The sequence below is a fragment of the Gambusia affinis genome, linkage group LG06, assembly GCF_019740435.1.
Source record: "Gambusia affinis linkage group LG06, SWU_Gaff_1.0, whole genome shotgun sequence".
In the NCBI taxonomy this organism is placed as follows: Eukaryota; Metazoa; Chordata; class Actinopteri; order Cyprinodontiformes; family Poeciliidae; genus Gambusia; species Gambusia affinis.
This window is the reverse complement of record NC_057873.1, coordinates 25,979,902-26,007,858: the sequence shown is the minus strand read 5'-3', so window position 1 is coordinate 26,007,858 and position 27,957 is coordinate 25,979,902. Positions and strand designations below refer to the sequence as shown.

The window sequence follows — 27,957 nt, the reverse complement described above, 5'->3', positions numbered from 1 at the left end:
ACTCGGCGGTAAACAAGCCTTTTGTCTCCTGTTCTCGTTTGTTATTTTCAAAGTCACCTTTTATGTTTTCTTCACTGTTTTCACTGAAATTTGAAGTATTTCCAATTTGCCTTTGCTTTCTGTACTTTGCTGCTGAAGATGTTTTATGGCTTCCTTGTATCAACCAGTAGTTTCCTTTATCATCTAGAGAGACACCCAGAAAATATGTGTTGCACTTCAAGCTGCTTTACAGAGTTAGTCAGTGTAGGGATTTGGTTTTTGCTGCTGCTCAATTGCAGTATTAAAACAGTAAAATGTGAATAATTGGGAATTTTTCACAATTTCACATCAAACAAGTCAAATATTTTCTGCATTCTCAAATCAGATCTTAACTAAGCCTTTATGTGGTGCTGATTGGACAAACCAACTGAATATTTAAAGATATTTTCCAACACTGTTAACCTTTACTGGAAGCAAATGCTGTCATTTCTTTTACATTTCTTAATTCACTGTAAGAAACGGTCACCGTAGTAAAATCTGTTTTGTCCTGGCTAGACTTTGTCTTTATCAGAAACTTAAAATAAAACGTCTCCACTGCAGCACAATCACAGCAGCCCCTGTGTGAACCTCCCAGATTTGTTCCTGGTCTGAAGCTGCTCTGTGAAGACGCTGGCTGGATCTTCATCTGTCAGTCTGAGCTCTCTCAGCTCCGTGTGCCCAGATTCAATCAGCTCTTATCTCAGTCATTAGTGTGTCCGCTTCTGTCCAACGTCCAAATCTTAAACATCAGACGTGATCTCTCAGTTGCCACCTGGAAATCCGTCATGAGGCTCAAACAGAGCTTTTTTCTTTTTTTGACCGCCTCAGTCAGCTTTTAAAAATAAAATAAAATCCATCTTCTCCAACACATTTAAAATTCATGCCCTCATTTGTGGGCTTTTATATTTTCAATGTTTTTGGCTTTGACTTCTCTGAGGAGATGGACGCTAATGGTCAGAATGAAAGGACAGTCAAAGCAAATAAGACACATAAGGATGTGCCTTTTTTTTTTTTTTTTTTTTTTAGATATTTCATAACATTTAATTAACCTATTGTATGCTAGTTTAAAATTGTTTACAAATCTGACTTAAGAAACTTCAATACTAGACAACCAAAAACCCTGTTAGGTTTTGTTGGTCTATATGTATTATCGATGAATCGGAACCATGTGATCACACGTGCAGAAAATCAGCCAAACACAAATAATCAGACTTTACATATTTTATTCTTTTTAGCGCTAAAAAGAAAGAGACGCTTACCCTCACAGGCTAATTTGTTGTGACGTGAATACACCGGGATTAAACAGCATCTGATCAAAAACGGACGATCCATAAGACACGCCTTATTGGTCGTCTGATGAACTACGTCAGCTAAGGAATGTCTGCCTAGAAGTCACCTGATATTATGGCGTCAGCTTAAGTTTCACTTTTACAGAAAGCCTTTTGTTTGAAAGTGAAACATGCAAGGTCATGTTTTCATTCCTCCAAAAGCTCTCTGTGCATAAATGAAACATACTATGTGTGAAATACAGCTGTATGTGCATGAGTACACGTGCGACCCTGGATAAGCGTCCCAACAGTTTATACAAGTTTTATTCTTTTATCAGTTTTCCTTTTCATTGTTTTTAAAAAATGATGCGTAATTCTTAAATGCACTTTGACATAAACTCCTGTGGAGCAATGTCCCTCTGAAATATCAGATATGGAAGATGACCTGTTGTATGGAAGCAGAAAGTGCAAATAGAAATATCTTTGGTCTTTCCAACATAAATATGACCTCTTATCGAATGAAAACACAGATTTTCCTCAGAATTCTTCCTACACAAATTGTTGAGATTTAAGAGCAGATTACTCTAAATCCACCCAAAAACATTCACCACTTTTTGTGCTGGGATAATCAAGTAGTTCTGGACTCCCACAGGAAACAACAGTTCATGCCACATGTTGCAGATCTGTAATTGCAGCAGGGGTTCAGTAGCCAGACCAACAGTAGTTGTTTGTGAGCATAAAGTTTCTTCAGTATGAAAACTTATTTTTCATCCTGCCTCTCACACAGGATTTCTTTTGACTTCTTCCTTCTAACTCGTCCGCTTATGTCAGCCATATAATTCAGACTGGAGCTTGAGGCTTTATTCCAAGTCCCTTTTGGTGTAGCCACAGTTTTATGGATTTCTGCCCAAGTTTAGTGCTCAGTATATCAATCAATCAATCAATCAAATTTTATTTGTATAGCACATTTCAGCATCAAGGCATTTCAAAGTGCTTTACATCAAATCAAACACAAAAACACAATGCAACATAGAATCAACAATCAAAAGACAACATCAAGTCAGATTCCGTCAGTAAATTTGTAATTGATTACGTTTCAAATACAACTCTAAACAAGTGGGTTTTTAGTTGAGATTTAAAGGAAGTCAGTGTTTCAGCTGTTTTAAAGTTTTCTGGAAGTTTGTTCCAGATTTGTGGTGCATAGATACTGATTGCTGCTTCTCCTCGTTTGAACCTCTCAGGTTCAAACGAGGAGAGGTCTGGAAGGTTGATAAAACAATAACAGATCTTTAATGTATTGTGGTGCTAAACCACTCAGTGATTTATAAACTAACAACAGTATTTTAAAGTCTATTCTTTGAGCTACAGGGAGCCAGTGGAGGGACTTTAAAACTGGTGTTATGTGCTCTATCTTCCTGGTTTTAGTGAGAACGTCAGCAGCAGCATTCTGGATCAGCTGCAGCTGTTTGATGGATTTGTTGATCAGACAAACAATGATGTTTTCTCTCTGCCTCAACTTTTAACTGCAGTATTCGCTTCTATCTACGTACCTAAATTCTCAGTTCTGAACATCAGAAGGAATGTAAATATAAGTTTGTACAGAACTGGAAATGAACAGTTGTGAAAAAATTACATGGCTTTTGGGTTAAAAGAAAAAAGATGCAGTTTTTAATTTCCCTCTAGTAATTACTTATGCAGCTTTAACATGATTAATCAGCAGCTTATTTTTCTTAAAGCTTTATTTGTCTATGAATGGTCCATCTTGTTGTAAGCTACCACTAGCAGGTTTTGGTGTTTCTCTTAGTGAAGTGGCTTTCTGAGTTTTCCTGCTCTCCCCAGAACTCAACATGACCTTCACCGTCTGCATTTGCTGCCATTTCCTAATGAAATTGCCAGCAGTTATATGAATCTATGTGCTTGGTAAAGCTTTCTTTAATTTGGAGGCATTAATTATTTTAATTTTCAGCATGCTAGGTGGCTGTTTGGAGGAGCCACAGCTGCTGATTATCAAAGGTAGGAGTAGTCAATTTACTAAATTTGCATCTTGTGACCTTTTCTAACAATCACTGTGAATAAGTCGCAGGCTTAACAAGGTAATTCATTTCTCTGACTTGAAGGTAGCCATGAGAACTGGAATGAATGGTTTCTGCACCTTTCATCTTTTTCCTTTTGAGTTTTCTTCATTCTTGAATCAATGTCTCCTTATATTTGCTGATCAGTTTAGTCTCATCTCTACTATTGTCACTGATGAAGCTTTGGTCCAAATCTATAAACTCCTTCGTGTATCTTTAAATGATATTCCTGTATGAAATGATGAAAATGGCGTTAAATGAAATATTTAAATACCTAAATACGTAGCCATCTGTGGATTGTTATAATGTTGTGCTTTTTTAAACCTATTGCAAAATGCATTTTTTTTTTATATATAAAAATTATTTCTTCCGGTATTGATCTGTATGGAAATGTCGATACATTGTTTATACCATATGAAATGTCTCATGATCAGTTATTATAAAGTCAAATATTTAATTCCCATTTGGATTTTACTTTTAGTTTCTACCCATTGCAAAGCTCAAACATTGTAAATTCAGTTAAAACTTTAACATTTTACTCATCAGTTTATAATTTTATTTAGTGATGTTTATGGCAATTTAGAAAGCGTTACACTAAGAACCAAAACCCAGGCCAGGGTTCCTGAAAATAATCTTCTATTTATTTATTTATTTTTTTAAATTAATGCCTTCATGTTTATTTGATTAGAGACCGCACATCATGTTTCAGTGTTATGACCTGTTGTGTAACAGGTCACTGGTTATGTGACCAGACCACAGTGTGACTCCAGCAGCTCCTTTACTTACCAAGTCTCCGTGTCTCTGCTGTGGAGTGGGAGTCTTAACATGACTTACTTCTGCCTCCTCTGCCCTCCATCTTGTTTTGTTCTTCTCCTCCTAAACAGCCTCGTTTGTACTTGTGTCGCTATTTATGACACATGATTTGTGTCATAAATACGTCTGTCGCCGCCACCGTATGAGTCTTCTGACCACAGGATATTTCATAGACACAGAACTTGGATTGGCTTTTTAATGGAAAAGATGAATTGATAAAATATATTATTGAAAATAACCTCAATGTTAAGAAAATCCTTTTGTGGCTTTCCTCCTTTTTTCCAGAGGAAGAGCTCTCATTCTTTCATATTTACCAAAATTGTCGTTCTCTTGTTGGTCTCGGTTGAGGACACTATTAACTAAAACCAAAACATTGTTTTCCTTGTTGTGAAAATCTCCTATCCCTCATTATCAGTGTGCTTTAGAGAAGAGTAGTTGGACAGTCGAGCACATTTATTCTGACTCTCATAAGTAGAATCTATTTTTAGGAATCCTTCAGACTGATGTGGAAATAATTCCTGACTGGAGGGTCACTCATTCAGCAAGCAGGGTTGATAAACATCCCATCGTTTCAGTCAGCTCATCCCAAATATAGCTTTTGGTAAATGGGACCTTAAACATCAAGCAATTAATATTTTCTTATGAGAAATCCACACGATTTGTGTGAAGATGGCCCCTGCTTATAGTACGAACCTTGAGCCTTCAGACTGTAATGAAGATTTCAAGATTGTGTACTTTTTATTCCAATTCTGTCTTAATTCATTTGGTGATTATTAGATGTGGACATTCATCAATTATTGTGAAAAATTTCTTAGAAAAATTTTGGATTTATTGTTGTCTTAAGTTAATTTTTTTTAAAAAAAACCTCAAAACTGACAGTATAATTGGAAATAATCATTTATACAATTTTGTTCAGTTTGTTCCATGAGAGCATCAATAATCAATAATGAGACCATCAATATATCACTTCTCTCAGTATCATAATTATATCATGATAAACTTCTAAGTCCATGTCGCCCACCTCTAGTGACTATTGATGTCATTATTATTGGATTTATTTTTTCTTTTATGAATTTATCTAATTTGACATTAAAAAAAATCTAAAAATTCTAGAAGATAAAAGTCAAAAATCTAAATAACGATGCAGCTTTATCACGTGTTTTGAAAACTTCTTTAATTAGGGAGAGCTGACTTGCTTATCTTCCAGGTTTTTATTATATTTGGTATTGTGTCTCCTGTGTTGGTTTTGTCTGGCACAAAGCTTAGCATAAAAAAATTGCAGCTATAAAGAAAACACATGTAATGAAAGACTTATAAATCAGTACAATACGTGAAACAAAGTAATTAAAAATGCCTAAACCACAAAACGCAGCACAAATACCATGAGTACAGAGTAACTATTCCTGGTCAAAGTATCAGGTCTGCAGAACACCGTTGTGTCTGCAGGTCATCCTGCAGCATTGTGCTGTGAAGTGTGTTATGGCTGCATATCAGGTTCAGATGTGGCTGAACTGACCTTTACAGAATGACATGGCGGAGCTATGCGAGCCGTCAGCATCACACGCTTGCTACATCATGTGCTGAATGTGAGCGGTCCATGTAACACAAAAACTAACGCAGCCATCTGCTGTAAAATGCTGCCCTCTTGTGGTGGATGGGAAGAACTGTATTCATGTTTAAGAAGTGTATAACCTTGTCAAAAAAACAATCGACGTGAACATCAACATTTTATGCATCTTCATGTGTAGAGTCAGTAATGGTGGTTGTTGGAGGAGAGTTTTGTTGTTAAAAATGCTGGGGTGTTTTTTTTGTAAAGCAGATTGCAGCTCTGGTGGTTGAACTCTGATGACTACTCTCATTTAGACGCTTTGTTGTGCAACATACATTAATCACAGGGCAGTGCGTTTGTGACAGGTCTCGGCAGGAGAGGGCCTCTAAATGGCGTGCGTCCGCGTCGGAGCTGGCAGGATGAATAAACGGCTGTCATGTACGTGTTTGTATCTTGTCTTGTAGTGGCTAATGATAGTGAGTGAGGGGAAGAGCAGCGGCGCTCTTAGCAGATGGTGAGTAATGCGGTTTGCTTTAGCTGCCCACCACGCTGGCTCTAATTAAACAGAGGAGATTACATTAGGACTGGCTCCCACACAGACTCGGAGTGGCTCCGGCCCGAGAGCGGGGCCCGTGTCTGAGCTGGAAGTGGTTCTGTCTTATCACACCGTCAGAATCGCATGATTCCTTTCTGCTTGGTTCGTAGATGATAAGATCTGGGGAAGGTTAGATACGCTCAGGTCAACAAGGCTGTTTGAATTTTGAGTCCTGCAACTGAACTGGGTAAGGTAGATGAATCAAATCCTTAAAAGCTTGGATAAAATGAATGCTAGCCATCAAACTAAGAATTATTAAACCTCATGTCAATACATTTCTTCTTCATTACTTCATTTTTACAGAAACAAATGTGAACTTTATAAATAAATTACCTGGGTCCTAGATTTAATTTAGAAGGCCAGTTAATTATTGAATGATATTCCCCTTGTGACAGTAATTGACTTTGTCTCTTTAAGAGCTTCAGGCAGATCTGGAACAATCTGGCCAGATGGAGGAGGTTCCTGCTAAGTTTAATACAGCCCGGCCCGTGGAGCCAGAAAGGACAGCAGAACCAAAGCTGAGCCGGTTCAGATTTGCCACAGTCTCACTGCATTTTAATGGAAACGGTTCTTCCAGGTTAAAAACTGTGAGAATACAGTTTACGCTATTAAGACTAGGCTTAAAACGTTACCTTTTGATAAGTTCTGTTGTGGAAACTCTAAAATATATGAAGAAGAGCTGCAAATTATTATGCTTATACTAGAAGTTTTTAAATCTCTCAAAATGTAACTATATTATTAAATGCTTTGGGTTCCTCGCCCTTTCTTCCCCTGCATGCTGCCTCTTTACTCGGGTCGAAATATGACGTTGTTGATGCACCTTTAAGAAGCTGATGTGTCATAATTTGTTGCTGACCAGTTGTAGATAAATGTATACGATTGTTTTCCATTACAGATGTTGCAAAGGCTTATCAGTCCTTCAGCAAATATTCATTTTAATGCCTATTTGGAGAGAAAAAAATATATACCAACTACTCTCATGCTATATTTTAAACAAAAGTAAATTTAAACGCTCATATTTTTATGAGCTTGATAAGCTTGATATTTGTTTTACTTGATAAGTAAAAATTAGAGGTAAATAACAGAACACTACATTTAATCATTTGGATTCTGCAGAACTTTGTGGCGTTGATGTAAATCTATGACTGCAGTTCTGTTGCCATCTGAACCCAATCTATCAGTAATGTTTGTTGTATTAACATTTTTATTATAATGCAAACCAAAATGTCACAGTGTCAAAAGCTTGATGCTGAGGGAATTTATTTGTTTCAACATAAATTTTAAGTTAAAAACAAAAGTGGGGTGGGAGTGTGGAGAGCTTAGCTAGCAATGAGCAGTCCATTGATTTCAATACGTCTAAAACACTACTGAATTAATGACAATAAAATATGGGAACATGCAGGCAGAAGCTAAAATTTGGTGTCAGAATAATTGAGGAAACCTGAGGTTAACATAATAGAAGCATTTTGTGCTGGCAGACTGAGCAGAGCGCTGCAAATCATTCAGAGGAGCGACAGTCCTAAACATACAATTGAAGAGCTTTTAAGGGTGAAATGCTTCAGCTCCGTCCAGCTTAGTGATGATTCATTTGCAGGAAAATAGGGATAAAAGTCTGAGGATGGCTACATTTGCTTCAGGTGGTGTACAATCTTCAAAATGTTGGCTCGTGGTGGAACATCTGAACCTGAGATATCAAAGAAGCCAACCTTTCAGACGCTGCAGGAACATTCTTTTGTATTTTCTGCAGATTTTGTATTTTTAGCAAATGCTTTGACTTGTATAAATCTGTAGTTGTTCAGATTGTTTGCTGGGTGTGTTTACATTTACTTTGTTGAGATGATGCAGCTGAATTGAGTGAATTAAACTGGATTTTAGTGAAATGAAAATATGAAAGGAAGAACAACATGATACAAGAGCAAAACAGTGATGATACAATTTAATATTAAAGCAACTATTAAATATTAAAGCAACTATAACATCGCATCTCTTTGAGAGGCTGTTTTAGTGGAGAAACTAAAGAAAATGAAGCGGAATGACTATAAAAAACCAAAGCTACCAACATCAACATTACCCTGTATTCATTTAGGTTTTCATCTTAAACTGACCTTTTGTTTAAATCTTAAATTTTAAGTATATTTTTAATACACCAAACTCCCTGTATGTGGTTTTGTTGCTGTAGTTCTCACTGTTCTTTCACTCTGGGTCTGCACAAAAGTTCAACCCATTGAGTGGAGGGGGGAAAAAAGAGTAATTGTTTCAACTCAGAAAGACTTTCAGAAATGATTACGTTTAGCTCCAAGGCCCAAAATTTCATCAATCCATAACTTAATCAAAATCCATAATTAAAATAGCCTTTGGCTACGACCTTAACACATAACAGATGTTTTCATATGTTTGTTGAGGTTATCCGCAAGGTAAAGTGTTGGGGGAGATACAAAGACTGACACTTGATGAGAATAATTTTTTTTTATTTTTTATTTTTTTTCTGGTCGTTTTCCGCCTGCAGCTCCTGAGATGTGAGGCGTTGCTGCTTTGCCTTTTCAAATGTCTCTACCTTTAGGTTACCATCAATTATGCATTTTCAATCACTTGGACAAGCAAGCTGTCAACTGGTAACGCTTTTTAAAATTTTTAATGCTGGAGGAAAAAATAAAAAACTGATCAGAAGAATGCTTCAATCATTACAGGAGAATAAAAAACAAACTGAAAGGAAATGAATAAATACAATTATGCAGAAATATTGAAAATGAGGCTATTTGATAAATTTTCCTGCAATTTGATTGCTATTAGAATACAGGATGCCATATTTATTGACAACCCTGATAAAGACTGGAAGTAAATGAATCATGATGTAGCAACACACTGAAAAATGAGCTGAAAAAATCCAACATTTTAATCTCGATCTTTTCAGTCGGAAAAAATTCTGAATTAAGTAACATTTTAATATAAATTCTCTGCCACTCTTATTGGCTCCCTGCTTCCAACACATTATGTAATGTCCTGTATTACAACACAAGGCTGGAACTAGATTTCTACAGTATTTAGGTAGAAGGAATGGGATCACTAGACAAAGTGTATTTTTAATTAATTTGGCTAGATATTTTGAAAAATTAACACTGCAATTTCAAAAACCTTCGTGCTCCATGGAAAGTAAAACTCACCCGGTAAGCAAATAAAACGGCATTCTGTGGATTCCAGTTCACTTTCTGATTGTGTGCTGATGCTCAATGTTGCTCTCCTATAAAGCTCTGGTGTCTTTACCTCAGTTATTTCTGAAACAATTTCATCTAACTTCTACCACTTCAAACATTTCTCTAAAAATGAAAAACCTTGTAACTATTTACATTTCCAGGTGTAAAATATACCCAAGAAAGACGACGCCAACCAGCAGCAGCAGCAGACTGCACACAGTTTAAACTTTTAAGCAATATACAAAATCTAAAAATAAAAAAAAATCTCTTGGATACAATTTATGTGCCAACTACGCATGTCTAATCAAACTGTGCAGTCCGTTTCTGACTAACTCCTTGAAAGTGCAGCGTAAAATCAGAGAATATGCTGATATCCCAATCAAGTATTGATAAAGATTCATTACTGATATTATATGTGTTGGGCTCCACAACCTTAGAATCATTTATAGGGTAAATGTCTGGAGAGCCAGAGACTTTTGTATTGTTGAAATAACATCTTAAAATAATAAGAAAACAACAACAACAACTACACAAGTCGTTTTAGACATCAGCTGGGAATAAAAGTGTAGTTGTGTGGGATTTAAGTATTTTTTTCCCCCTTACAGGAGAGTGCTGTGCTTTTATTATGGGGTACTATATCCAAATTCTACGCTTGTTAGTCGCTTGCCTATTTTCACTGGCAGAAATAACCAGGACAGCTGAAATAATTATAATATAGAAACTGCGGGAATGGCTTCAAGTGAGCTGAATAAATTAGTTGTATGAAAAAAAAAAAAAATGGCAGGAAAAATCTTTAGCTGCTGCCAGCTTCAAGTGGTTAGAAGTACAAACTTGAGCAAACTATCACTTGATTTCTTAAGAAAAAAAAGTCTAAACATTTTATAGATTCTGTTTTCTATGGCAGTTCTATAGGGCGCCCATGCAAAGATGTCACATATTTAGAACATGTCAGCCAGGTGTAAATAACGTGCATGTTTGGTGCGGAGAGGATCAAATAAAAGCTCCGAAAGCAGACAGAAGCAACAGCAGGAAACCAAGACGAGGTGCATAAAATAGTAAATCGTTTTATTCTTTTTTTAAACCATGCCACTGAACACTGACGCATACAGAGTTGTGCCTGAATCCACACAGAGAAAACATTTGCACACACTGTGTTACAAAGCTGTAATGAAGAGGGAATTTTCAGATATTTTTTTTTCCCCCATTTTTTTTTTTTTTTTTTTTTTTTTTTTACTGCACACATGGCAAGAAGAACAACCCTGATTGGATACCAGATCGAGCTTTGATCTGGTCCTGAGGTAGACAGACAGTGACATAATCTAAACAATGCTAATCACATCCTTCTAGGACACATCAAATAAAAGACAGCTGCATTATCACAACATACAAAGATCAAAGGAAACCAAAAAAAAACCCTTTTCAAACAAAAGTGCTCTATTTCTTTTGGTCCACCGAGAAAATCCATTTATAGTGCATGTTCATGTAGAGTAGATACAGTGACTGGGTTTTCATGGCACTGAGTGTTGTTGGCTACTGGGAGAGGCATCTGTAACGCCTACAGGTGCCAAGATTTCGCTCGTCGTCCAGAGATGTCAGTCCATTGTCACTCTGAAGGGAACGGTTTCAGACGAGCCACACCACTTTCCTTTTTTTTTAATTTTTTTTCCCCCCATAAAAAGTTGCTCAGGCCTTGCATCAGATTATCAGCCACTATCACAGTATGTTGCTTCCATTTGCAATGTTCAGACAAAGTGGATCTACATGGCAGTCTATCTTTAGTTTTAGTAACAATAAACAAACACCCAGAAAACACCTACCGACAGCACAGACCCATGTACTCAAGCACATTTATGCTCTACTTATAAAAGAGGCACGAGGGAGGGGTCTTAATCAAACTCATACATAAAAAAACAAAAACAAACCAAAACACACACACACAAACATTAAGATGTCTCTCGAATCATACAGAATGTAAACAAATAGCAAATTACCGTAATACAAAAAAATACGACATGTTCAAATCTAAAAAGCCCTGGTCGGGCTCACATAGGGGGAATCACATACCATGACAGTACGTTTACAGCTACACTACCACCAACCACAACCTGCACCTCTTAGGAGTCGGATGTCAGAATTTTCTGCTCATGTTTTATAAAAACACAACTTATTTTCAATGTTTTGTTTTCTTTTCTAATAGAAAATTCTGATTTCTGTGATTTTTTTTCATTTTATTAATTTAAATTTTTTATAAGACATCTATATAGAAGCGATGATTTAAAAAATAAACACTTAAAAGCCTTGCCGAGGCTTGTCACGTTTTTTTACACACTGTTTGACCATGGAAATTTTTTTTTTTAAATGAATCTTGCTGAAAAATAATTTGCAGTGAAAATTAAAAAAAACCAGTAAGCGACAGAGACGCACCGATTGGAATTGTGCCACCAGTAACCCATCTGTTTTTTTGTTTTCTTTTGTAAAGCGTTGCCCTCCTGATGCAGATTTTGACTGATTTTAATTTCTCTTGAAGAACTTAGAAGAAATAATAATATTCAGAATAATTTTTTGGCCTTCTTGCCATGCAAGGTCATGTGTTGTTTTAAATATTAGGAGCAAAGGTGACCTCACGGTGTGCTTGTGTGTGTGTGTGTGTGTGAGAGAGCAGGGTAGCAAAATTCCAGAAATGTTCTTAGTTGGAAAATGTCCACGCAATATAACAAGATTTTCATGGGTACAAACATGAATAATTATGGAATTCAAAATATAAAAGGTCGACCTTTTGAAAGAAAAATTTAAAGCAGTTGGGGGAGGGGGGGGATATATTTTGACAAAAATAAAAAAATATATATAATTGTGAGTACATTTTGGTGTATCTGTGCTATTTACCAATTCAGTGCACATAGTAGAACTACAGGGGAACCAGAGCCATGACCCCAATATGCACTCTGCAGTTCTCCATCACATGCTCTGATTATTCCCTTGCCCTGGACTATTGAGGCTGCACATTCCAAGACTATTGAAACCATATTCTTGGAATGTGTTGATAATATTCTTAGGAGTTTTTTTTGTTTGTTTTTAACTCACAAATACCACATGGATACGTGTGATGAAACAAAATGTTTGCATTTATCATCGGATATGTTAAGTTACATTCATACAATGTAAAGTTTCTAACTTGGAAGATTACAGCAAAATAACTTATGGCTTCTTTGCAACCCAATGGGTGAGATATGACATAATAAGAGGATTTTTGTTCTGTAATACACGGGACGGCCAAAGAAGCACACTTAGCAATTGCCAAGGGGACCCCTGCTGGTCTGGAGGCCCCAAGAGAAATTGACAGAAAATGTTTTGTGCTAGTTGTGCACATAAAAAATGTGTATATATTAATTATGTTGTAAAGATTTGTTACTCACTACTCTACAATAATGGATACTAAAACAGAAAATGAAAAAAACGAAGTAAATTTGCTGTTCTCTGTTTAACTTTACTATTATCTGCTTCAAGTCTTGCTCTCTCTCACTTTGTTGCAACAAATTGTTAAATAGTTTTCTTTTAAGTAGCTTCTTGCATCTCTTTGCCTCCCCTGATTTTATTCTTAGTCACTTCATTAACGCTGGAAATAGCTAACTTTAATGCTTCTTCCCTTCATAACAGCATCTACTGTGAAGATCGGTGCTGCTATGGCAACCCGTTCTGAAGATAGTTTAACTTTATGCGGACCATCACTGGTCAGGGCCAATCCAGCTGAAATTTTCTGGGTGCCAGTCTCTCGGTGCGTCTCTAGTGAGGAGGTAGAGCCTGCTCTACGAGGAAACCTCCCTACAAAACCACGTGATGAAAACCAGCACATATATTTGGTAACGCGTAAACAACATATAAATAGCAAAAAACCTTTCACGGAAGCAACTCAGATTTGCGAGCGAGTCGCCTCCAAATCAGCGTTGACTGCATGAGAAGACAAGGCAATTAAAGAGATCAAGCTCATGAGGTCAGCCGTTCAAGTAAAGGAAAAAAAAAAAAAAACATGCAGAAAAAAACAAAAAAACCAAACTTGTCTCCAAACTGAAAACCCAGCAGGGAAACAAAGCCAAGTCAGAGGAAATTAGGAGAGAGAAGTTGCAAAGTTTAGCAAATGGAGCTTTTAAGGGTGTATTTTTAACATCTGCGGCACAACTGAAAATGACAGTCGCTCAGATCCTGCTGCTGCACAAGCAGGTCAGCAGTCAGTCACTGTGGTGTCGATGTTTTTCACCACAACAGATTCTCAAGAGACGATGTCTAAACGTGTGTTTTTGTGTGTGTGAGGACTCGAACAGTTAAATCATCGGGAATCTGTCAGCAGCTTTTCTAATTAATTTCTTTAACTGTTACAAGGACAACCGCGCTCCCAGCTCCTCGAAATGTCAGAGTTTGAGATTTAGAGAAAGGCTAAGTAAATCTCTTTGGATTTGACTCTCTCATTTATTTTAGAATGTCATTGCCAGGTTGTCTCTACTTTACAGCATTCTTCATATTCGGAATAATTCGACTGCTAATAAAAGTAATCATTAGCTGCAGCTTTACTTTGTAAACACTTCTGTAATTCTGCTTTGCACGTCTCGCTGTCGGGTTACAAAACAACCCCCTCACCAAAAAAACCCCATTTTTCTTTCTTTCTTTCCTTCTTTCTTTCTTTCTCAATGGGACACTTTGTCCTAAAACAGCAGAATACTTTTGAATAGTTCAGCATTAAGACCAGGAGCCCCAGTTTTCACCCAGTCGTGACGGTTTTTGCGTCCGAGTCCTGCTCAGACGTAGCAGACGTACAGGTATGTCTTCTCTATCCTCCAGTCGGTCGGCACGTCCTCAGGCTTGTGGCCCTTCATGTGCTTCTGCATGGCGGCCAGGCTCGGGCAGAAGTCCTGGCAGATGGTGCACTGGTACGGAGAAGCTCCGTTGTGCGTACGCAGGTGCTTGATCATGGCCGAGTAGTCTCTGGAGCGCTGGTGGCAAAGCTTACACTCAAATGGCTTCTCACCTAAGAAAAGGCCAAAAGCAAACAAACCGAGGATTAAAACGAGTCTGGAGCTGGATTTTTGATAATTTGATCATTTCCAGAAAAATGTGGAAATTGTTTTCAGCATTTTGGTGGTTTGTATAAATGCGAAAAAAATAACTTGGAGAATATAAAATGATTTTTATTTCCAGATTTTATCCTTATCCCACAGACTAAATGTCGTCCTTTCTATTCTTTCTTTGTGTTCTTCTGTCTTGTCTTCTTTACATGTTCTTTGTTTCCTCCTTCCATCCCCCCATTGTCCACTCTTCCTTTGCTTTCCTTATTCTTTCTTCTCTCCTTGCTACCTTTCTCCCTCATGTCCTTCCTTCTCCTTCCTTGTATCGTTCCTTTCTTCCACTCTTGTGTTCTCCTTTTCTCTCCTCTAATGCCCTGACTTTTTTACTCCCACCTGTTCCCCCATCCCTGTTTCTCTCCTCTTCTTCCATCTTTCTGTCCAGGTTTCTCTTAATCCATTCTATTTTGTGTATCCTTTGACTTCCTTCCTTGTTTTTGATGGAACTCCGTAAAAAAACTTGATGTATGTATTGAAGCCTTGAAAAGTCTGGAGTGTTATCTTTCATAAATGGGCAGTTTACCTTGCAAATAATTACGCTAAAGTTGTTGAGAACCACTAAGGCAGACCAAGGACCACCAAGATACTTGTACGATAGCTTGAGCAACATCATGGCATCCCATATTTTTCCAGACTGCATAGGAACCTTGTCATGTGAAGCACAGTTCAGAAACAAGTCAATTCAAACAAACTTGACCTGACTTGACCATGGTTTTAGAAGAAACATATATTAATTTCTAAAAGGGAGTCTGCAGTAAACTTTTCAGATTTCTCTTAAACTTTTTTTTTCTATTTGCAATGTCTACTTTTTCTAGCCAATATCAGCTTTAAATTTCATTTTGAACTTTTCGGAAAAACATAACTTGGAAGTCTGGAAAATGACAAACGTAGGAACTTTGTGTATAAAGCACAGCCAATGTACACTGAGCAGCACATTACTGAACCAAAGCAAACCACTGGGTGTCAGACTTGAGCAGCAGCAGCAGCTACACCTAAAGTATAAAATTGAAAACTTGTCAGATTAAATCCTCTCATCGAGGTCTGTCTGAAACAGATGAACCAATATTTACTCTTGTTTGCTTTCTCTCATTTCTTTATGTCCACTTCAGAATCAAAAACTAATTTTGTAAAGGAAAATCTAAAACTTTGGTCACTTCAGCACAGATTCACGTGTGACTAGAGCAGCCTGATGAGACAAGAAGAGGCTAGAAAAAGGAAAATGAATTGAAAATGTCTATCAGTCTCACATGGTCTTGTTGGTTAATTTGCTAACAACCTGCTAAAGAAGGTGTTATGTTTGTGCGTGTTGCTGTACGGGTTCTTTAAGTCGGCTCACTGAATGGAGAACGTGTGTTAATGAAAATAATTAATTTTTTCTGGCCTTGGTAAGTAGTGCATGAAAGGTACAGGGCCTTACAATAAATGTTCAAACACCGTCATATTTTTCTCTATTTTCACATAATATCCACAAACTTCAATCAATTTTATCAGGATTTTATGTGATAAACCAAAACAATGTACCACATAATTCTAAAGTGGAGCCACGATTCATTCATTCAAAATTTTACCACTGAGAATACACTAAAATAAAATTTGATGTGGTTAAATTTGAAAAGTAAACCTGTGTTGATTTTTATCTCAGTTGCTCCACAAAGGCCTGAGATGTTTGTAAAGGATCAAACATTGTGACGAAAGAGAACATGTGCAAAAAAAAAATAAAAATAAAATTCTTTTCGGATTATTGTAAGGACATTTTTAAATGATAAAAATCATGTTCCATCAACTACACTGTGGAAGATGGGGTCAGATGGAGACAGATGACTCATTGTAGCAAACCCTAGAGAGAAAAGCCAAAAGGCAAAGATGATGAGTCCATCAACAACATGCACTGCTTTGTGTTGGTCTACCGCATAAAATCCCAATAATATTCAGATGAAACACCAAGGGAAAACTTGAAGGGGCATGAATAATGTTGCAATGCTCTGTGTCGGCGTGGGACTTCCAGTGTCTCACCTGTGTGAACCCGGTAGTGTGTCTCCAGCTGGTGTTTCAGGCTGAACCTCTTGCCGCAGCCGTTGCACTCGTAGGGCTTCTCCCCGGTGTGGATGCGTTTGTGGCCCCTGAGCGTGCCGTCGTCTCTGAAGCAGCTCCCGCAGAATTCACACTCAAACGGGTGATCGCCTGGAAGCACAGTCGCGTCACAAGAAGCATCACAGAACAACTTTGTGGTTGGCACTGCATGTCGCGGCGCAGGCGAAACCGCGTAGGTCAGATAACCACACAGGCCTGTCTGGATACGGCCATTAGGGAAACGACGTGCGTTCAGACGTCGCTAATGTTTTGACACGAGGACACTCCTCTTGGCTGTAAACTAACAGCTAATAAAAGTCCTCTGGGCATGTGCTGCTCTGTTCCCTATACTGTAGTTAATCTATTTCTCTCCTAGGCTGAGGGTTTGACTCATCTCCAATGACCTATGTGCCTCATTATCTCAGTGTCCACAGCAACAGCCAAGTCAGAGGATACATTGCTCTCCTCATTACAGGCCGATTCTCCCCAATCCCCCACCCCACTGTGGAGCAGATGACATTTACAAAATGTTACTTCCAAGCAGAATGGCATACAAACAAGATGCGCCGCCATGGCCAAAACTCCCTTCACTTCTGTCTCTTCACATCAATTATGTATTTCTCCAGTCTAGACATCAAGCCGTCCTGACAGCTGGTAGTGTTATTTAAGGTAGGAGAAGAAAAGGGGACATCTTTTCAGTAAATATCTGCCCGTCTCCCGCGGCACCGAGACTCACCCTCAGCAGCACACAGAGACAAGTCATTTCCATTTGCTTTTCCTTCAATATTTATTTGGGTTTCCTCTATCATTTTCCGTGAACCACACAAGAAGTGACAGCCATGAATTGCAGAGGCCCCAAAGGCTGTCTAAGAACCCGAAATATAAACAGGATGAGATTGCCCAAAAATACGCACCGGCCATAAAGGTACAGTGCTGTCATCGGAGAGGTGAGTCATCCTATAGAGAGCGAAAAGGAAAGAGTGGGAGAGGATGCGTGCAAATTGACTAAAAACCTTACAGCCAATAACCTGAGGAAATTAACCTATATACAGAAATAACACAGCTCTTCATCTCTTTTCAACATACAGTGCTGTGAAAGAGTGTTTCTCCCTTCATCCAGCTATTCAGCCTTCTACAGCCTTATCTGCTCAAGGGACTGCGGCCTGCTTCCAGTGACCGTCGAGTGACAGGCTGGACAGGTTGCCAGTCCACCACAGGACAAACGGCCATGCACACACATAACTAAAGGTGATTTATGGCAACCAATCAACCAAGCATGCATGTTGTTGCACTGTGGGAGGAGTTTGGAGAACCCAGAGACAGTCCACACATGCAGAGGATGGGCATGCAGAAAACTCCCAGTCAGGATTCAAACTCCAGACCTTTTTGTTGCAAGGCAGCGGTGCTGTATGCTGTGCTATTATTCCAGTGGCGATCAGTTGTAAGAGAAAAAGGCTATCCAAACAAGCATGACGCTATGTGAAATGGTAATCGTTCCCAGTAGTAACGGCTAGTTGTGCCAGACTTGATGGAACAACTGCTCTTCTTTACAAAACTGCTTTAAGTCAACCGTGATGCGGGCTTCTCGGCCCATTTAAAGTCACGTCATAGCATTTCCACCACTGCCAAAGTTTTGTTTCGACTGAGCCATTCAGTGCTGAATTTACTAGTGTGTTTTGGATTGTTTACCTGCTGCATAACTCAAGTGTCTTTGACCAGTTGTAACCAGCCATTCACAAACTGATGGCTGGTTTTGTCTTCTTATGGTAGAGAGCTGAATTCTAGGTTTCATAAATTTTACCAAGTCCTTTTTATTCTTCTTCTGAAGACAAGAAGCCTCAAATGTGACAAAGACAATCTTATATGACTGTCGATATATTTTTCTGAAATGCTGTTGGTTTTAAGGAAGATTTATTGGGATGCACACCTTCTAAAATGTTCTTTTTCCATAATCTTTGACATCATCATTAGAATGTTTTTGATGTAAATATGAAATGGGCCAAGTTTCTGTGCTGCTTTTGGTCAGCAGTGGTTTCTGAAAAAAGATTTCTGTAGAAGCCAGTCTCCAGCGCATCTTATTGGATTTTGAACACACAGTCTAAGTTAGTCAAGTGATATCTGAAGTAGCTGATGATTTGGGGTTCTTGTGTGACTTGGCCATTGATGGATTCCTCGAATGATTCTGGTAGGTCGGCCATAATTGATTAGCATAGTGGGTCGGTTATCTCCCACTGGTAGATGATCACTCCGACTGTGGTAAGATGATCTCAAAGCCTTGGAAATGCTTTCATTAGCCTTTTTCAGACAAATGTCAACAACTTTCTCATCTGTTTTTAAATTTGTTTAGATCGAGACATAGTACGTTAATTTTATAAATCGTTTAGCTTACTGATTTTAGGCAAGTTCTGTTCAAAGGATTTCTTTAGACCTGAAGAACTTGCTGCTTTTGAAAAAAAAAGTGATTCATTTATTTAATTTGATTACTGTGTAGATTCACTGTATTGTAGAGATTACTTTTTCACATAGAGCTGAGTTAGTTTGGATATATAAATTTTATTTTTTTCATTTGATAATAGCTAAGATGACCCCTTACCCGTGTGGGAGCGCAAGTGTCTTTTGAGGGTGGTGTGGCTGGGGAAGGGGCGCTCGCAGTGGCTGCAGATGTAGCTGTGCATCCCTGCGTGGACCTCCATGTGCTGCTGCAGGGCCTTCTGGGTCTGGAAGCGCTTCGCACACAGCAGACAGAACACCGCCATGTCGGTCCCTGGAGAACGCACAAGACACAGACGCGCAGTTATTTCAGTACCATACACAGACAGGGCCTTAAGTGGGGAAACTGGGTCACTTCAACTTTGTGCAAGTCCTCTGAGGGAAAAGCTTCTTTCAAAGAGCAAGCGCCTCTACCTAAACTAACTCCCCTAAAAGCCTGGAGGCACTTTCAGCTGCGAGTCTTTATGCGCTCTATTTTAAACCATGAAAGTGATTGTTTTCTTTAAGAATTTCCCCCCACACAATGCACACGGCATGCCAATCACACAATCAATGCCTCCTTCCTGGCGTGTTAGATGTCTAATTATTCTCTTCATTCCCCCCCATCAGGAGTCGGCTTCAGCCTGTGAAGTCCTCCGTCTCTGTGCTCAAAGAGCAGCTGATAGTGGCTCCACCCTAAATGATGCCTACACTACGTGCTCCGTGCTGAATGTTAAGTAGCGATATCAAGCCATTAAAGGCAGGACTGCAGGAAAAAACACAATCCAGTTTAATCCTGTGTGTGACCTGGCATCTCTTTGGGGCTGCTTTCCTGTTGCACGGAGTGTGCCGAGGAATACAGATAGGGGAGTCGCTGGCAGGGTTGTTCAAGTCAAAATGGCTTCGTGAAGAAGATCCATTGGCTGTCATACAGTCGACACCTGATCCACCGGGTTCGGGGGGGTGGCAGCAGACGGCGGCTCTCGAACCCTTTTCTGGCGTCCACGGCGACGCAAACTCACATGTGCTCACACAACTCACACATCTAGTCGGAGAGACCGGGACTAATGGGCGGCATTGACATAATGTGCGTGTCCTGGAGAGCGATGCTTTAATGTGAGATTATGAGGTCCTTATTTCTCTGTCTGCTCAGGTTGCAGATCATTTACAATGTGAGCAGGTCCCATTGCTCCTGACTCAGATTCAATCAGACATCTCCAGCAGAGGATCATTAGTAAACAGAGGACTGTGCCAGCACTTCATTGGAATTCAAGTGGGGTTGCTGTGTCGCATTTAAAATGCAGTCTGATGAGGTCCACTAAATCAAATCATTTGTTACTGTTATTGAAGTGCCTTGAGGCAACTGGCAATTAAATTGGAATTAACGCAGGGAAAGGGATACAGCACACTCATACTAAGAGGGAAGAGTGTCAGACACTTGCTTTAGGTTCAATCAAGTTAGCAGACAGACGAGCAAAGAAAGAAAGAACGAAAGAAAGAACGAGAAAACAAATCAAGCAAATTCACATTTTAAGGAGTAAATCAAACACATAGCATCGTTTACTAATCCATGCATCCTGATTTGTTCAAACAAAGCAAGGCTCAGCATTTTATAGATAACTATAGTTTGACAAAGCCTTTTTTTTTTTTAAACTAAGTTTCTGACAGAAACAGCTAAAAACTCAACAGACAAATGTAGATAAGAGATAAGTGGTAGAGGATTCTTGATGTGAGGTTGTGTTGAGGATGATACGCAGTTTCATATTTCACCGGAAATGTATTATTTTAATCATTTGTATTAAATCATATTAGTTGGACCCTACTGACTAGCTCAGGGCTGGGCACTCCTGGTCCTGGAGGGCCGGTGTCCTGCAACTCTTAGACGTCTCCCTGGTCCAACACACCTGAATCCAACAGCTGAATCACCTCCTCTGAGTGCAGTCAGGTTCTCCAGAGTCCTGCTAATGACCTCATTATTTGACTCAGGTGTGTTGCAGTAGAGATACATCTAAAAGTTGCAGGAGACCGGACCTCCAGGATCAGGAGTGCCCACCCCTGGACTAGCCCAAAAGAGGCCATGACCAAAGTGGAGATCGGCCATCCTAAACATTATTTTATGAACCTTTAAACAGTTGTCACACCTTAATTGGTAATTTACAGAGAAGCTGATGAATATTTACATTAGAAATAGAGGTTGGACTTGCTACATGATGAATAATCCTCCTGTGTAAAATGCATTCTGCATGTGCAGGTCCTCCAAAGTGGAGCTTTGTAGCAGCCCTGAATGACTGTCAGGGGAGATTCCAGGATTTACATGTAAAGCTCCAAATACTATTATTATAATTTTTTTTAGAATGCCCCACATTAAAAAGTTAATTTATTTCAGTAATTCAACTCAAAAAGTGAAACTGGCATCGATTCATTAAACGGTTTGATTTATTTGAAGCGTTTTCTGTTTATTTTGAAGATTACGGCTTGCAGCCAATGAAAGGTCAAAATATTGCACAAGACAAGTAAAAATAAATATTAGAGAAATATAATTTTATAAATAATGATGAAGACTGCTGACTTGTCAGCTGTCCAGGTTACAGTCACTGATGTTCTCTACAAAGAAGCTGAGCAGCAAAGGTTAGCTGCTGAAGAAGATGCCTGACCAGGCAATGCTTCTATGCCAGCATACAAAGGGAAAGTTGAGTGAAGGGAAAAAGTTACATCTTTAAGGATCCATGTCTTAAACATCAGTACGTCTATCAGAAAATTCTGCAGAATTCTTCGGATGAAAACCTTTATGGAAACAATTTTATTTTCCAGCAGGACTTCCCAGCTGCCCTCACTGTCAAAGCACTGATACTGGCTTTAATGATGACGGTGGTGCCATTCTGCTTGAATGACCAGCAAACTGATCTGAACCTCATAGAGAAACTTTGGAGTATGAACAAGAGGCAGATGAGAGACACCGGACCCAACACTGCTTTGGACTCGAGGGCAAAGCTACCTGGGCTTCCCTAACAGAACCACAGGCTTATCGACTCCGTACCACGCTGCACTGATGAAGTAAGTCATGCAAAACGAGCAACACCCACACACCGAGTAGTGCAGTACTTTTCAGTAGGCTGATTATTTCAGAATAAAACATTTCTCCTCTTTCATTGGTTGAATGTAATATTGAGCATTTCCGAGAAACAGAATTTTGATACCTCATTAGCTCTGAGAGTGTGTGTAATCAAAATATATTATGTTGGATTCAATTTTAAATAAATAAATTAACTTCCCAGTGATATACCTAATTTATAAAGATGAACCTGTAATGTTGGTTTCTCCTCTAAGACGGTTATTTATAGCCAGTAAGACGCGAGCTCGTACCGTTTTAACAGATCTTCACTGGAAAAAATGCTGAACTATCCCTTTGACACAAAGAAGATGGGATGAAAGACATTCCCTGATCCCAACAATCCTTCACTGAGCCACTCCAGTGGAATGAGCTGCACCTGTTTGGGGGACTTTAGCCCCCACAAAGGACACACAATAAGGTTCAGGGCCTCATTGACCGAGCCTATTAGTCATAGGCTCCGCACACAACTTCAACGATCCCCGTCTTTCTACTAAAGCCTAATGACTAGGGCCCTTTTCTCACCCGCAGATCACAATATTTTAGTTGTAAACAAAAGGCTTTCCATTTTGAACGCCTCTGCTGCCACCCCACTCCCTGCATCCGCTGACCGTACAGGAAATCATTGGAGGGTCTAACCAGTTTCCCTCTGTGCCTGAGTCATACTCTGCTAATTCTACTGGAAGCTGCAGCTGTGAGGCCTGGATAATGAGCCATCCAAAACCCAAAGCAAAACACGGACAAAAAGAAAAAAGAAAAAAGAAGTAGCAAACTGAATCTCTTTATAACCCGTGATTCAATTGATTTCCTCTTTGTGGTAGTTGCTGCGGCCAGCAGGGGGAGCGCTTTCTGTTCCTGTTTGAACGGTAGCTGCAGGGAGAGCACCTAATCCAACGTGAATACATCAAAGCTGCTTTAATTACCCCGCTTCATATCAACCATCGTTCATCACGAACTCCTGCTTTCTCTGCGGCTCGTGCATTTTTCAGTCTGCGGTGAAAGTTTAGTTTCTCTGCGCCGGTGAAACCGTTGCTCGCTGACACTCGCAGACATCCACAGATGTAGACCTGATCCTTCTGTCACCAACAATCCTGAAACTTGAGAATAGAAATGACAAATATTCTGTCACAAGAATCTTCACCCTTGATCTGCGGCTGACACGCACTGACAAACAGCTCAGCGGTCGTTTTTATTCCGCGCAACTGACGGCTGCTGAAAATAAAAATACCAAATAATATCTTGAAGTGTAAAAAGAAAAGGAAAAACGAAACCTAAAAGGAGTGTTTGTGTGTGTGTGTGTTGGTGGTGGCATTTCACCTCACCGCGCTCTGTTAACTTCTCAAAGGTTTTTTATTTTTTTCTTTTTAGTCGTGGATTTTTTTCCCCCCTGTAAGCTTTTGTAATAAGTGCAGAGGAGCTTCTTTATGAGAAAATAGGCCCCTAAAGTTGGCTGCCATTGCCCCCTGCTTTCTCACCCCGAACTGCACAATAGGTGTTGGATTTGGCCTTTTTGAGGCACAGGCTGACCCCTCTGACCTTTGGCCCACACAGGGGTAAATACCATGTAATCAATGGGTTTTCTCAAAGCTTTGTGTTCAGTGGGAGGAATGCTTTAACAGTGGAGAATAACGATTTACTTCTGAGCATTTCTGCATTTACACTGTGCATTATATGACAGAGCTACCCACCGAAAGCACGATTAGGTGTGCGAATGAGACGGGCTTGAGGTTCTCCTTCCGTTTCGGCATATCTCCATCAGGACGGTGCCACACACTCATGATTTTTACACACTCTGCCTCTTTTCATCTGCCACTTAATTCAGTCCAGCTGAGGTGGGGAGTTGGCCTGGCTCTCACGCTGCCTAAGAAACAAAACCATGTGTCCAGGCAACCAGATAGGATCATGGTCCTTGCTGGGGTGAAGTGTTCGAGCTAATCCCTTCATTCACAAATAGGCGCAGCCTGTTTCTTTTCAAGCAGCAAACAAAAGTTTCCCACCCTGAGAATCTGGGAGCAAAACCCCGCCGCAGATGGAACAAAGGATTGTATCAGCAATGACCACAAATCGGGGTAAATTCTTCTTAACTTTCGTGTTTGGAGCCCATCAATTAATTATCTGTGTGTTGAAATGTTGGATGAACATAAAGACGGGGAGGATTCTAATGGCGGACGGCCTTGTTAAAAGACATGGAATAGCTTTAAAATAAATCATTTTCAGCATACATATTCTTTAAATGTTCAACTTTTCTTTGAGTACTTTTATTGACTTAAGTTGTGAAATTATTATTTTTAACTGTTTATAATATTTGATTGGCGAAGCTGATAGATGTTTTAGCAATCAATGAATTCCAGTTTCCCTGAGATACAGATGAGCATTTTCTTAAAGTGGACCCATATTAATCTGGCTACCGTGGTAAAAGACAGGAAACAAAGACCTGCAGCGAAGAGTGGCGTCTTGAGGTCACCATGTGTCCATAACAACTATTCGACTCCATCAGCAAGACAGCTTGCAGTTTGGAGGTCAAGCCAGGAAAAAAAGCATTTCCCTGTCCTACCATCACAGATACGAGTGTGTGAAATTTACTGAAATCTGCAGGTTCTTTTGGACCTGTGAGCTTTGGTCAGATTAGACTACAAAATGTATTAAATGCCAATCCGAGTGGCTTTGGTGTAAAAAGATAAATAGGGGGTTAAACTACCTCATACCAATTGGAAAAAATGGGAAGATGTGATGCCGTCTGTCTTTTTGGAATACGCTGCATCATCAACTTCTTCAATTGAAATTGAAGAAGTTGATTGATGATGTTTTTTGTTTAATAACAAAAAAATATATATATATATTGTGTGGTTGCTACTAGAAAAACCAATGTATTCCAGCACTTTCCTGTTTTGTTCCAATAAAGTGGACTGTATTCGCAAATGTTGGCAGCTTTCTGGAAATCTTAGTCAGTCTGACAGCAATGGTGCACAAACATTTTGAAATAAGTATCTCTTTAGTAAATGTTACATTTTAGAATGTACAATACTACTTGTACTCTTTCTATTTTATTTGTACGAGAGTCATAATTTTACAAAAGTGGAAAGATTTAGGTTTAAAGTTGGAACACTTACCAGAAATGTAACAAATGTGCAAATTCAGGAGGAAAAGAAGGAGTTCTCTCTCTTCTACCAATACCTTGAAATGACTGAAAATGTTTCAAAGTTTTACACTTTTGACAATGTTTCTTTCAAACTCGCTCACAAAGACGCACCACAAAACCTCCTTTAGTAAACATGGTGCTAACTGTTTAAAAGTACAAAATGCTGAGAAGTGGATTGCTAGCTTGTATTGCTAATAATAGGTAAACTGCTGCTTACAAATAATTTGGATTTGGTGTTATTAGATTCCTGTTCTGACTGCAGAGGTAAATGAATCAGAAATGCGTAGCTTTCCCCTCCTTACACTTGTCTTCTCATGCATTTCTAATAAAGAAACCATCAATGACTTGACAAGCAACAAGCCATTGTCTGTGTCAGTATGCATTTTTTTAATGCATGCCTTCAGAAATCATTCAACGTCAAAGTCTATAAGATGTAATCTTTTTTTTTTTTTTTTTTAAGTGCTGGCTGGCTTAATTCGTAAAGCAGCTACACTATGTGCAGACGCTACACTCCTCAATGTGGAAGTCCTGGGTTCAGTTCCTGATCTTGGGACATTTGATGCACGTTTTCCCTCTTATCTCTTCAGTAAAGGTCACTAGTCTCAAACAAATCTTTAAAAAAATTGAATTCAATTTGAAAAGAAGTCACAGTCTGTCTTTAAAACCAGGAGTTTATGATGACATCAGTGTTGACATGTTCACCAGCGTGCAGGGGTGAAAGTACTATAAACTGCATCGCCAAGCTCTGCTCAGTGTACACAGACTGTGTGCTGGCTCATGTCTGCTCTGTCACCCAGTTAAGCATACAGTCATACAGGCTACATTATGTCCCAGCCCTCACATGACCCATGTGCATTCATGCTTACTCTATGTGCTCATGCACTAAGATCAGACGCACGCACGAAGCTACAGTACCTTAAACAACCCCGGGCGCTTATCAGTTATCAGTCAGCTAATCTACCCGAGTGACGAACAACCGTCTCAATAATTAATGCAACAAGAGATGCGGCGCTCGCATTTAAGCACCATTCCACGGTCCGGTTCATTGAGGTCATGCGACGGCTCCGCTCGCCTCGATTCCTAGAACATTTCAAAAATATTCCGCACGCAGGCCTCGACGTTTCGGCTCACAGGAAAGGACAGGCCTGTCCCGGCGCAAATAAATAACCAGGAGGCATAATGGCCCAAACAGAGCCCGGCTCAGTTCAGTTTGAGGCTTATTCGAATTAAAACCGGGTATTACCAGGAGGGTGCAGAGCGGAGACGGACATGCAATTAGGCGAGCTAAAAGGTCTGCATTAGGAGAGATGCATTAGAAAGCCTTGGCTGTATCTGAATAGACTACAGGAGCGTTTAATTAGGGCTTGGGCAGAAGGTAATATTATTCACTTGATGAAGCAGCCTGTAATGTGTGGAAACAGCACAGCTGCTGAGTACACAAAGCTAGGATTCTTATATGGCCCATTCCTAAGGGCAGAGGTGGCGAAATGGTCAGCCAGCAGCCTCTTAAGCTAGCAGTCACAGATAAGCCACAGTCTTGGGGTTTTCCAAAAAAAAGAAAAAAAAGAAACCTGGTGAGCCTGGTGCCCCAGAGCCTCGCCTCGCTGTGATGAAACAAACGCCTTTGTTGTGAGAGCGGTTCTGAGACAGATCCATTCTTTTATTTTTGGGCGCTGACAAGTAGGTCAGAGGAGATGGTGACAGTGCTGTGGTGAGGAGTAAACAGCAGCACATGATGTTGTTTTTCCTCCTCTTACTCCTGGCACCCAACACCAGTAGCAATGCCCCTACCCTCAGGACACCACACACACACACACACACACACACACTGCCCTCCCTCCTCTCCCTTTGATCTCCAACTTCAGTAACCCACGGCCGTTCACCCCTGACATATTCAAATGGATATAGAGACTTTCACTGTAAACTAACGTCTCTGCCAGAATTACCTAATTGCCTCAGATTAAGGTCTTCCCAAAAAGTAGGGAAAATTTCCCCTCCGGAGGACATGGACAGTGCTGCAGCTGCCGAGGGCCCTGACAAGTGTTAATCTGCTCAGAGGAAACTCATTTGGCTCACTGGGTAAGTCACATGGCAAATTAAAGCAGGCACTGTTTGATTCCCTCCTCTCCCCACTGAAAGGTCCCAGTGTGTGTTTTTTAGGAGGAAACGTGGTAAACGGGAGCATTTCAACTTCTAACCTCCGCAGATCAGAGCTGATTAAGTTACCTGTGGCTCATGTCATACGGACGTGGGAGGTGCGTCACGGCGTGCCGAGCCAAGATCATGACAAAATAACAGAGTAATGCCCTCCTGTACCCAGATCCAGTGCCAAGCTGAAACCAAGCTCTGGGTGTTTACAACTCGCAGAGATGCGGGTAGAAACTTCTGGGCATCGTTAACACCCCTCCATGTCCGCATGCATTAAGTATTCATACTGCGTGTGCCACCTGGAGTTACAGTTACATCCCAATGCTCCTGAGAGGGTTATCACCTTTCTCTGACAGTAGCAGAAAAGGTGTGGATTCAGACACTGCTGGGCGCGCGCGGCGTCGG

At 39.7% G+C, this 27,957-nt stretch overlaps 1 protein-coding gene and 1 long non-coding RNA gene across 3 annotated transcripts in view; one reads left to right on the top strand and one right to left on the bottom strand.

Moving 5' to 3' along the window:
* LOC122832439 overlaps positions 1-27,957 on the top strand; it is a 63,267-nt gene that overhangs the window by 15,271 nt on the left and 20,039 nt on the right. Inside the window, exon 3 of one of the 2 annotated variants that reach the window (XR_006370842.1) lies at positions 21,971-22,210. This is a non-coding gene — a long non-coding RNA (uncharacterized LOC122832439). Of the gene's footprint in view, positions 1-21,967; positions 22,211-27,957 lie in introns of both variants that reach the window. The other variant, XR_006370843.1, reaches the window with a different exon arrangement.
* The window catches only part of zbtb16b (zinc finger and BTB domain containing 16b), a 32,408-nt gene continuing 15,143 nt past the window's right edge, over positions 10,693-27,957 (bottom strand). The window contains exons 5-7 of the mRNA XM_044119200.1: positions 19,281-19,451; positions 16,631-16,798; positions 10,693-14,523 (exon numbers count right to left, since the gene is read on the bottom strand). Of these exons, the coding sequence (XP_043975135.1) occupies positions 14,294-14,523; positions 16,631-16,798; positions 19,281-19,451 (569 nt within the window). The 3' untranslated portion in view covers positions 10,693-14,293. The remainder of the gene's footprint in view (positions 14,524-16,630; positions 16,799-19,280; positions 19,452-27,957) is intronic.